General features: G+C 36.9%; 2 protein-coding genes across 5 annotated transcripts; one reads left to right on the forward strand and one right to left on the reverse strand.

Annotated features, from left to right (window-relative positions):
* The first annotated feature begins 2,059 nt into the window (after positions 1–2,059).
* LOC107216539 (small nuclear ribonucleoprotein-associated protein B) lies at positions 2,060–4,862 on the forward strand. The gene is made up of 3 exons (XM_015653759.2): positions 2,060–2,226; positions 2,388–2,922; positions 4,664–4,862. Exons 1-3 carry the CDS (start codon positions 2,224–2,226, stop codon positions 4,777–4,779), a joined length of 654 nt encoding a protein of 217 aa, XP_015509245.1. The 5' UTR covers positions 2,060–2,223; the 3' UTR covers positions 4,780–4,862.
* A 363-nt stretch (positions 4,863–5,225) lies between these two features.
* Positions 5,226–12,498, reverse strand: LOC107216554 (BRCA2-interacting transcriptional repressor EMSY). 4 transcript variants are annotated; one of them, XM_046731051.1, is made up of 14 exons: positions 12,420–12,498; positions 10,630–10,810; positions 10,288–10,469; positions 9,856–9,977; positions 9,488–9,616; positions 9,203–9,368; positions 7,925–8,176; positions 7,647–7,790; positions 7,308–7,447; positions 7,091–7,222; positions 6,846–6,962; positions 6,413–6,660; positions 6,166–6,332; positions 5,226–5,633 (listed from the first exon to the last, which is right to left on the reverse strand). In XM_046731051.1, exons 1-14 carry the CDS (start codon positions 12,496–12,498, stop codon positions 5,404–5,406), a joined length of 2,289 nt encoding a protein of 762 aa, XP_046587007.1. In that variant the 3' UTR covers positions 5,226–5,403. The 4 variants fall into 4 exon arrangements, with proteins under 4 accessions (XP_046587007.1, XP_046587006.1, XP_015509268.2 ...); XM_046731050.1 differs by having other exon boundaries at positions 6,846–7,019; XM_015653782.2 differs by lacking the exon at positions 12,420–12,498 and adding an exon at positions 11,877–12,130 and having other exon boundaries at positions 6,846–7,019; positions 10,630–10,804.
* Between the last annotated feature and the right edge of the window lie 61 nt (positions 12,499–12,559).

Below are 12,559 nucleotides of genomic sequence, written 5' to 3' on the forward strand. Positions count from 1 at the left end.
CCAACTACGATATTGGAAACCCAGGAGACTCAAGGCGCATGATAAAACATTGCAAGATAAAGTAATTGAAAGGTACAACTGCACTTCTAGATTTTTTTGTTGTGCCTTCCTAACGCGTGACCCGATCCAAATGGGACTGATCGTAATAGTTTTCTCTCGCAGAATTTATATCGACATAGAGTATAATGCATCTGATTTTGATATTTTTCAAAATTGGTTGGATGTTTGACAATAATCAGATGAGTCATAAATCAGTTTATCAAAATGTAACGTGAAACCGACGAGATATTCTAAATACCTGGACTTTACTCAGTACATGAAAAACAGGATTTTTGCAAAATCGCTATCCTACCACGTTCTAAAATTAACCCTGAGCCATTTTGCATCTCTGTGAATATGTTTTGCCATTTGTTATCAGCACTGGCAGTAGTTTTATATCTCTCCTGCTCTACTAAACCGATTTTGAATGAATGTTACACTTCTAGGAACGTCTGAGCGTTGGACCACGGACCTCGCAATTATAACTTTTGGTTGGCAGACGATTGTGTAAATTTTCTTGTTACAGGACGATTGTGGTTAGTCAAAAGGCTGACTCACAAGAACATGAAGTTGCACGGAGCTCGTTAAAACCAGGAAGTAATATTAGAGTGGAGACCGAACTCCGACATCTAGCTCACGATAAAAGTGGGATCAATTTCGGTTACTGAAATTGGTAGTACCGAGAGCGCCGCGCGCTGCGTAGCGGTTCTGAGGCGGATTCAGGAGTTGTGATTAATAAGCAAAAGAAGTTGCGGGTACCGTAGTAGAGGAAGAAGGACCAGAGACTGAAGTACTGCAGTACTGGCGTTACTTAAAGCATGTTATTGCATGTACCTACGTATTGTAGTTCGATATATCGCGGCGCTGTGCTAGTTCAACAGACCATTACCCACAATTCCTCAATCCGCGTTTGCGACCACGGTCTCGTCTACAAGTCTCGTAACTCCACTCACTTTTCAGTGGTGTGGGGCTTCCCAACGCATGGTGACTACACAAAGAGACTGAACTCCATATAAATAAGTAGCTACCTGAAATAATATGGCACTGGTGTTCCGTATGTACCTACTGAACCATAATACAACTAGAACGCGCACTACATGGTTCGGTATACGGTTGCTTTAGAGCCGAGAGAGATAGCTCGGAGCTGAAGTGCTGTCTCTCTCGCACCGGCGCAAGTCTTTCAAAAAGCTCATACACCCCATTCACAGACGTTTACTCCACTTAAATCACTAACATACTATTTTGCTTATTGTCAGCCAAGCCGATGCAGAGTCAGACGGAGTACCCTAATTGTATATCTTTCCCATAACTTCGGCTGCATTTTTCGCGAGGTCGATGGGATGGGTAGCTCCCTTCAGTTGTATGTTGTACATGCTCTATGTCCATGGCTCTAAGGGTCTCAACCATAGATATGTCTATGGTCTAAACTATGGTCTCAACCTGTATACGAGATCGTGGTTGGAAGTTTGAAACCGCCACGCTACAAGCGGCAGTATCTGTAATACCGAACTCTGTTACCGAAATTAGGCCCACTTTTTTCGTGAATTAAGAGTAGGAGTTAGGTCGCCCTTCTAAAACCGCTTCCTAGTTTTAACCAACTCAGGCCCCTGATTCTAATTTATTTTTCATTCGTAAAAGCGGTGATGAGCGCTATCTAGACCAATCATAAGGCAGCGTTAAACGGAAAATTTCAGGCCCCTGGGGCTTGATTCTGATCACTCCCCGGGCAATCGTGGCTGTTCTACTACCAAAATATAGCCAAGAATCAAAGGCCGGCCCCTTGAGTAACTTCAGATTGTTACATAGCATCCGGCTTTGCTACACTCGTTATACACTGAGTGTGACTCTCCAAATTCTTAACCAATAATAAAAGCGAAAGCCTAGTAAATCCAAGTGTAGCCCGTCAAAAACCCTATTAAAGTCAGCCAATCGGCTGCAGCTCGTTCCGTTTCGCTCCTAGCGAACCTTTTGGTATTGGCTCATTCGGAACACAAATTTACTCCTACCGCAACTGCAACCACTTTATCACTTTGTGTACGCTATAATTTGTGTTCACCGGTGCAAATAAGTAAAGTAGCAACGTTGTGAGAAGTATAAACTGTAGACCGTTTATAGAGGATTTGGGAGTGTAGAAATCACCGATATTGTGTTTCATACAAAAAGGTGTAATCGCAATTCATCAAAATGGTAAGTTTCAATTTTTAAACAACGTATAAGCGTTTATTTCACGACGATCACCAATTCTAACCTGTGATGCGGCACGCCAAGTCGGTATAACCCCTGAGCTGCGAATTCAATCCTTCAAGCTGACATTAAAAATGAATTAAAATTTACACATCTCTTTCCAGACGATCGGAAAGAACAACAAAATGCTTCAGCATATAAACTTTAGAGTTAGAATAATACTACAAGACTCTAGAACGTTCATTGGTACCTTCAAAGCGTTCGATAAGCATATGAACCTGATCCTTGGTGATTGCGAAGAGTTCAGAAGAATAAAACCAAAGAATACCAAACAACCCGAACGCGAAGAGAAAAGAATTCTGGGCTTCGTCCTTCTACGAGGCGAGAACATTGTCTCTCTTACAGTAGAAGGTCCCCCTCCTCCAGAAGAAGGCTTACCTCGTGTTCCAATTCCCGGTGCTGCTCCAGGCCCAGGAATGGGGCGGGCAGCTGGTCGTGGCATGCCTGCCAACGTCTCAGGGGTACCTGCTGGCCTGCAAGGTCCGGTTCGAGGCGTTGGTGGCCCTTCCCAACAAATTATGACCCCAGGTGGTAGGGGTCAAGTATCTGCACCGCCCCAAATGCACCCTGGAGGCCCCCCTCGCATGCCAGTCGGCGGGCCGCCACCTGGTATGATGGGTCCACCGCCAGGAATGATGGGTAAAATGGAATTCTCTTTGTCCTCCACACTTTAAATCTACTGCCCAAATACGGTGGTTACTCGCTTGGAAAACTTTGAAAACTGACATATTTCAGGGAAGTTTGTTTAGTATGGGAAAGTTGATAAATATCTAGGAATTATAAGGTTTTTGAAGCATAGTGTCACTTGACAGATTTAAGAGTTCTTATAAAAATCTATCTCATTCTTTCACAAAACATTGATTTGACGCAAAAATTTTTGTGGTATGATCGTTTTGACGATTGGAATTGTACTCTGATCGGCTAGGTCTGATAAATTATCATATAAGTTAATCATCACGCAATTTGCAAAATATAACCTCAATGCCATATGATTTGTTTACTGAAGTTACAAAGTTTCATGAAAAAATGAGACTGCTTCCTGTAAAAACTTTTAAATCAGACACATGACACCTCGCTTAAAAATAGTGCCGAGCAATATGTTATTCCAACATTCACAGTACTTTTCCTATTTCTTATGAAACTACCTTCTTTAGTTCCCTTTCTCTACAAACCTTCTAAAACTGATGGTTTTCTCTGAATTTACCCTGCAGCACATAGTTTCCCTCCAAAAACCACCCATTTTTGACAGCCACGTTCTTTTAATTTTTATTTTTTGGATTCTGCTAGCTTGTTTCATCAAAATATCTATGTTCACAGATATCAAAGGCGAAAAAGGGAATAACTCACATTCTATATGCCATTATTATTTTAAACAAGTGCTAAAACATCTTGGTTTCAATCATAATTAAAGATGTGGCATGAAATCAACATAGGCACATCATGATTTTATGACATTTCTTTACTGTTCCATAACACGACAATGTGTTGGAATGTTTTTATTGCTTGCGTGTAGAGTCTGGCTGTTATACTGTTTTTTGCATTCAAGATCTGTAAACGTGGATATTTTGTGTTATCTACAGAAGTCCACATGGATATCAAGCATAGCATCCTCAAATTTGTTTTGTAAGTGCAGAAAGTTTAGAACCCTAGTACCCCCTCATTCTCCCGGAAATTACTTGAGTTGAGTGCTGTGAAGTGTACTATTGAATCCAATCTTTCAAATTTCCAACTAATTAGTAATTTAAACTAGATTTCCCTCATTTTTCTCACTCGTTACACTTGTTTGTAAGTTTATTGAACTTTATTTGCATTTGTTTATCAGTATTTATCTATAAAGATGGTAATGATAATGTTGATAACAATGTGAATGTGTATTCTTACGAATGAATCGGTTCCACTACCTGAATTAAAAGTTAGGTAAAAAGTAAATATTGTTTCAAAAATTTTCAGCGATGTGATTTGTGCCAATGATGGTGAACACAAGTAAAACAACAACACTATTATGTAGTATGGATGTTTCATTTATGTTCACCGTAATCGGTAATTATAACATTGCTGGAGATGACTACCCAGATAGTGTAGACCATTTATCTTGAAGAACAAAACTCCATATTAAACAATACTCATGAATTGCTTCACATTAATAAACTATCCAATTTCAACAGCTTCAAGCTTACAGCAAAGGTATTCTAAAATGTAACATGTTGAAGCAAAAAGTCAGTGAAAAACCGTGATTTCAGTCAGAGAAACACGGTAAAGCAAGCAAATTTTCAAAACCAAATTGAGTGGCCTTTCCTTTTTGAACTATTGTTGAAATATCAATTACATGAAAATGATCATGTTCTTTCTTAAGTTCTTCAGTCAAAGATACTTATTACAGGAATGCCTCCTGGAATGCCACCGATGGGTCGTGGCGGGCCGCCAATGGGCCCTCCTGGAATGCGGGGACCACCTCCTGGGATGATGCGAGGTGGCCCACCTCCACGTCCGTATTGAGATCATGTTTGAATCTATGATATTTGGATTCTTGGAAAAATATGATTATGATAAATAAAGAACTAATACCTTTCTACTATGGATATTTACCTGTTATCGGTCATCATTGATTATGATAGTTAGCTATTTACTATGTTGTTAATTTTTTTGAAACGCTGTTTTCAATAATGTTACTAGAAGGGGATTCCACCATACGGCACACCGATTGAAAGAGATTTTTTGACCAGACTCTGAGGCCAAACTAAAAAAATCATCTGTTGATGAATGGGCATTTAGTGGGAAAAAGAAGAATATTTCATAGTATACAGGAGGGATACCATTGCTCGTATATTTGGAAATTAGTGCGTACTTTGCACAGGATGATTGTAGCAGAGGTAATGGTAATAACAGTAGTAGTAATAATCATTAACAGATTTATATTTGTACCAACAGAATGACAAAATATTTATTCAAAGTAATAGTGTTTTTTATTAATTAAGGTTCGTATAAATATCAAACAATAATATCATTATTATGCCAGGAAACTTATAAAACTTATCAGACCTATATATAAAATATATATTAGTATTTTCATAATCCAATTGTGATAGCTAAAAAACTAAACTTTACGTTCACACTCCAATATTAACTATTTGACTTATCACTGATCGATTGCTGGCTGTCATACAGGTGTGTTAGATGATCTATGGCTAGAATCTGACTCCCGGCATCATCCAATAAGTTATTACTGTCGTTTTCATCAATGTACTGGAAACTTTCCAGATTTATATCTGCCGAACCCAATGCTGTGCTGAATATGTCTATCCCAGAATTCGATATGGATTCTCCTGTCTGAATATTGTTTATTGCATTTTCTGTGAACACACGCAGACTACAATGTTTTTCCGCTTTGCATATTCAAAGTATTAACATGACTATGACAAGATGGCGTCGCATGAGATTATCAGTTGATTGTTTTAGCCAAATCAAATTTATCTAAACGGACACAAAACTGTGCAAGTAGCTGCATTTTTTGTTTGTTACGTTATGTTGATGCAGAGTAAAATATGCGTCAAAAAATTACTTTTATAATTAAACACACTATCAGGATTTTGCATTTGCCATTTAGAGCTCAAAATATTTACCAAAAATTCGGAATTACCGATTCAAACAATCTTTCAGGATCAAGCGACTTGTGTGAAACATTTCTTCGTTCAATTTCATTACACATGAATTTATTCTGTTGTACAGACTGTAATTTCAGATACGTATTGATGATTTAAATCAATAGACTGAATTTCACTAAATGATGTCTCCTTCGTGAAAAATCATATGTATATATATATATAATTTTTTATATATATATTATATTATATATATATGTATTATATTATATTTTCACTTTACCTGATGTTTCAAAGCTGTAGACACCAGTTTGAGGATCTAGTGTTCCTTGTATTTCACTAGCGCAGTCTAAATTTCCGAGTGTTTCTACCGAAATGTTGCTTTTCTTAGATTCATCAGGAACTTCTGTTTTATCAAAATTTATACTATCTATAGTTTCTTTGTTTTTCCTGAAACAATTTACAGTATAAACATCCTACTATAATTTGCATCACCTCTTCTATAAACAGAATACACAATAATGACTGACCTATGTTCTTTCGAATCCATTACGAAACTAATGGTGGCACCACTCTTCACATATGATGATTTGCTAATAGGGCAAGTAGGAGTTTGAGCATCTTTGTTTTGTTCTTTTATCGACAAATGGGAATTAGTATTTAAAATAGCAGTCTTTGATTCTGAACTAAAAATGCCAGAAGCTTCAAGAATCTCGGAAAGGACTTTATTCTTCTTCATAGAATCCTGTCGCAGATCAAACACAATCATGTTTCCCGCCTGTAAGCATAATCACATTTCGAGAAGTTATTGTGTACTAGATTTGTATCAATTTGGGCTCATTGAAATCGTATCACTTTCGTATTTTCCGTGCAAAGATCGAGGCAAATTATAAGGTAATGCACAAATCAAATCAGACAATCAATCATAAGTAGATTAATTATTTTAAAACTAGTAAGCATTACCTTTGCGTTGATTTTGACTGGTTCTGGTTGAGAAGAATTCAATGGGGACAACACGGCTAAAGATTGTTCCTCACCAACGGTAATTCGATGTGGCAGCAAAGCTATTGTACCAGCTGACTGCGGATTTGATAAACATACATTTTTTCCACCGACAATAACTTTGCCTAATACTTCCTAAAATTTAGAATCAGGGTTGTTCATTGCGACAAAACAAGAAAAATCACTGCTCTCAATCCAACAATTACCTTTCCAGCATGAGATAATGTTACACCTCTTGCAGAACCTTTTTGCACAACGATTACATTAGCTTTGGCACCCGCCCTTGAGCCAATATCAGATGTTATACTTACACTTTTGCTAGAATTCAATGTGATACCCTGAAAACACATATTCACAATATGTTTAGATATTTTAAGGTGATCCATTATATACCGAATGTAATTGCTTTTATTAGCTGATTACCATATTGACTGGCCGGTGGCCAGTTTTCACAGGTGGAATATTTTTACATGTTAATACTGTTGTGGTACAACTGTTATGAGGAGGACCAGGTCCGCTCGATGCTACTTCAGTATTCAGAGTTACCATTCGAGGTCCGTTTTCTATTGAAAGAAATAAATCAAAATATTTATCCTCTATGTTCTTTTTTCGAGAAAATTTTTTTCAGTAGCTGAAACTAGTCTCAGAAGAAGTGTAGCTAGTTACTTGAACTACCCTGATGTAAATGATATAAATAATTGTTTCAGAAACCTCGCTTCCAGTACGAAAGAACTTTATCTATACATTTTGAGTTATAGTTACGTAATGTTATCGGCTTTACTCCAATAGCGGATCTTGTACTTGAGTTTGTGGTAGTCATTACCGCTTGCACACACGCGGAAGTTGTACTACTGCTAATTATGACTGCATTTTGTACACAATTCGTTAACTGCACCAATTTCGCACCTGATATTGAAGGAGAAAGAATTTGTTTTACATTATAATATATAAATTGCGTATTGTAGCATTTTTTTAACCATTTTTTTTCATGATATAAAAATATAGATGCTCAACTACTTAAGTTATCATATTTTTATCACCTTCGTTGCTCGTTTGAATATTAGAAACTTCTGACTGTTTAATGTTTGCATTGGCACCTTGAGAACCGCAAGTAGATATTACCAACGGTGTTGTTTTGGGCTGCACCATCTGCGTCGGTATAGGTTTTACTCGTACTTTGCTAGCTGCAGTAACAGTCACGTATCCAGATACAAACTTGGAAAGTGACTGCCCAGTTTGAAGCAGTGTTTGAGAGCACGACGCAATTGGAGTTATGATGCTCTTAGATGGAACTGAAAAATACGTCATACGTGTACCACAATACTACCCTAATATACCACGGTGCAAGGTGTTTTTTCTGACATAAAATGAAAACCCCTAAAGTTTTCTCTCAAATTTCACACTGGACTTTAATAACTTTTGTGAACTATTACTTATCAGAAGGAACCAGAAAATTTATCAATGGAATCTGTCTGAAATATTCTATTTTAGAGCTTTTCAGCAACTACTTCATTAGCAAAATGCTAATGATAATCATTTAACTGTAAAAAGGAATTCATAGTTTGGAAAAATGTTATCTGATAATCGATTGTGGAGAAAGTCAGGGTTATTACACACTTTCATTCTCGAAATTTCCTACGATTATCGAATTTTGAAAACCAAACAATCACTCTCATAAGAGTTTGAAAGTATTTCTGCATGCAATGTGCGATCAAATGTAAAATATAATGTAAGGATGTTTAGTAGGGCAATATGGCATGGTTTTAGGTGAATTTAGCAAACATTAAGGCGCAGAAAAAATGGCGCAAGCTTTTACATCGTGATACTAAGTCAATTTAGCGTTAAATGTGCGACAGGAAACCACTTTTATAATTAAATACGACGGCCACGACAGGTAGAATAATGCATTTACTACCAACAGATGGCGTCTTCCGAATTTCAGGTTCCCAACGGTCAGGTCCCCGGCACAGAGCCTCAGATATTTCCGTAGTGTAGCCAGTGTGGCGCTAGTAGTGTCGCGTGTGGTTGACGAGAGGGGACACAGCGGGTACATCTATTAGCGCCGCATAATGCGAAATACAAACTACATTAGGAGGGACACATAGGTATGCCTTTAAGAATTTAGTCGAGTGCCCCGGGGACCTGCCAACGGGACAAATATTTGAATGGATTCATATTGGAAAACATGTATAGAGAGTAGTTTAATTTACTTTGCCGATGAATTAGTTATTTTCTGTTCAATTTATGTATACGTATATTGAGTTGACGTTGGCTCATGAGCGTTTATATTATAATAGTTATTTGAAAAATTGAGAAACCTGTTAAATTTAATCTGCTGCAATTACTTCCACTAGGATGAACAGAAATATTTTGTTGAGATGTTGTGCTTGTTGAGCATGATGAATTAGCAGCATTTACCTCAACGTCATCGATAATGACGTTTCTTGACATAGCCACAGTCGCGCTTGTGGGTACTATAAACACCTGGTGAATATCAAAGAAAATCAATTATGTTTTTTCTCAAAATAACTACATTTTTTGCCTTTAGCTAATAATAGGCAAACGAAAAAACCACAGTAACAGCACTGATTTGATGTTTTTACCTTATTATGTAACGAAGTTGATACTGAAGACAATGATTCTGATCCTATGCAAGAAACAGATGTAACAACATCTCTCACAATTTTACCAGTGTCATCAAATGTATTCAAACCACCAGAGACATCTTGGAGCTGCAAATGAGGCAGTGCAATTACTTTTTTTTAATTCTTCACAAATTCTAACTATTTTTTTAAAAATACCATACGAAAGTATCATTAATATATTTTTGCCTTTCAGTTACAGTAAAATTGACTGTCCTTTTTACACTGGTTACAAAATTTCACACATCATTCAGGACAATTTGTAAATTTATAAATCACGTGTCTAATGTCACAATGATGATATCGAACACTGATTGAACTTTTGTTACCTCAACTGCTGATCTCCTTCGTTTTCTACCTACAGGATGCCTTTCTGGCTGTACGGCAATGGGACTAACGGGTGATTTCTTCTCTTCTAAATTCTCTAAGACAAAATCTGTCTGTAATTTGTCTGGAAAAATAATTTACAGAAAAATTTACTGAATATACTTTACTTATGAACTAACAACGATGAAGAAATTATTTAGAAATATATCACGCGAAGACTAATATAGAATAGCTAAGGTAAATAGATCTCACAATTATTTGTAAATGTTGCGGTTTTTCTTGATGTTATGATTATTTTAACAATTAGAAACAGTAATATAATTATTTGAACTCTGAACCTGAAACTGACTACCAAACCTAGCACCTGCTGAAAATGAAAGAACTTTTCGTAATGAAAGGATATAGAGAGATGTCAAACAGCGATATTAACCAACCTTTTATATCTGGTGTCTCTTGTTGAGATGTTACCCCCTTTTTAGCATTGGCAACGGAAGTTGCAAGTGACAAACTGTTGGCTAAGGTGGTGAAAATGTTTCCTGCTTTCAGCCTAGGCAAAAGGGGAATCATTCGTCGACCTTCGATGGCCCAATCTGTACCAGTATTCGGGCCATTTAATCTAACAAGGTAAAACTGATTGAGTGCAATACTTATTGGGTGTAATTGATGATAAAATATGCGAAAATTATGTATTGGGACGGATTTCAAAGAATGGGAAATCTTCTGTTTCTGACGTTTTGTTAATCCAACTACGCAGAGGTTCAATCAGGCAAACTCACTGCTCCGCAATAATGGTCAGTTTCTCATCATTAACTGCACGACGAACCTCGGCACGATGTCTTTCATTTGAAATATGAAGAGCTTTCGCTAGCTCTTGCAATAGCTTTTGTTTTTCACTGGTAAATGAGCCCTGCGCTCGCAATACTGAGACCGTATTGCCATAGGCTTCTAATTCTGAAACGAATTACAATCAATGTGAGAAAAAAGTTTCACCATACGCCTGAATACCATTCCTCAATAAAATCATGCGCATTGTTTCATCTATTCTTCTCCTGTTATGGCATATCCACGATATTTGACAAGTAAAACTTGACACATAGATTTTTCTATTGAAGTGTACTTGGCAATGTTGAAGGTGAATGGACGAAACTGTTTGAAATAAAAGTTGAGAAACAGAGAAAAAATGTTTGAATTGCAAAATCATCCATGCTATGTAACAAAAATCATTTTGAGCACATTTAAATAACACAAGTGTCTTTTTTTCTAACTCCTAATGCAGACGGTACGTCCATTCATCCTTGTGCCAATGCTATACTTGGGTAAACCATGTTTGTAAGTCTTTAAATTGTGTGTGAACTGAGGTTTAGCCTGGAATTTCCTTGTACCATACAACGATTTACGTATTATAGAACTGTGCTTGCTGTACATACATTGTATAAAATCAGCAGATTCCATTTTTTTCACTAATTTATCGACAGAGCAAGCGATCTTTTTTAAATTTCCACCGTTCCTTAACCAATTTCCGGTCACTCCGAGGGTTGTAAGTTATAGACTACCCAAAGGAAAATCTATCTTATTACTTCAATTAGAAGTAATTCGAAAACTTACATTGAGGTGTTTAATCGGTTGAACACAAGCACCCTATATCCCAAAACAGCTATAATATTTAATATACAAAAGATGAAGTTCTGACTTAAGCAAGTTCAAGCAAATGTAATCACAAGTAATATATGCTGCTTTCGTGATTTCATAACTACCCTTAGCAGCAACTTGATTTAGGAGTTGAGAGTTGGGAAGATGAGTACACTTAGAGTAAAATTGGAGTACGACGTCAAAAAAAGTTGAACAGCTCTAGCATGAAATTTGTTTCGAATAGTGTAGAATTAATCACATATTAAAGCACTGCTAAGTTTCCTTAAAGGAATAAATTATAGAAGTAAGTAAATAACTCAAAAATGAGTGATTTAATCATGCAAAATTCAAACGAACAATAAAATATTTAAATTAATATTGTACATAACCTTACCGAGATAACGTAAACACTTCTTACACTCATCACGAGACAAGTCTAGTCTGCCAGGCCACATTGTTACAGAATAAAAACTGATTACATTAAATACGAACGAGTTCCTACATTGTTTAAAAATAATTTTGGTATTTTAACAAACTGTCGACAACAATAATTTCAGTTGATAACGAAGTTGTCACATGGTCGATCGATACAGTCGAAGCACAGACAAAGGATGCGCTTCGATATAGGCTGGCAGTGCTGTCGCAGAAGTTTAATTTTTTTCTTTAACCAGGAAATGTTGGTATGCTTGTCTAATTCCTAGAGACTTTTTTGTGCTGATGGAGGTTTCTCTCTGCTGCTGGTGGATAATTATTTTACAGTATCCTTCGAAAAGAACCATGATCTATTCACTGATGACTGAAATATACGAGGGAGCCGGAGATAGAGAGATAGCATGGAAGAGAAGTGTTGTCTGCTTCTACTAGCTACTGCGCATGCATGACAGAGTCTAAGCCAAAATGTAATGTCAGAAATTTACAAAAGAAAACTCGTCTGAAAAGTGCATTGAGGCAGATCTCCGGTGTATGTAACAAGCTATTTGAAAGACTGTATCAGTGCAAGAGAGATAGCACCTCATCTCCGAGCTGTTTCTTTCTGTGAAAAGCCTGCCGTATACCGAGCCATCCAGTAAACGTTTC

The sequence above is a fragment of the Neodiprion lecontei genome, chromosome 2, assembly GCF_021901455.1.
Source record: "Neodiprion lecontei isolate iyNeoLeco1 chromosome 2, iyNeoLeco1.1, whole genome shotgun sequence".
Lineage (NCBI taxonomy): Eukaryota > Metazoa > Arthropoda > Insecta > Hymenoptera > Diprionidae > Neodiprion > Neodiprion lecontei.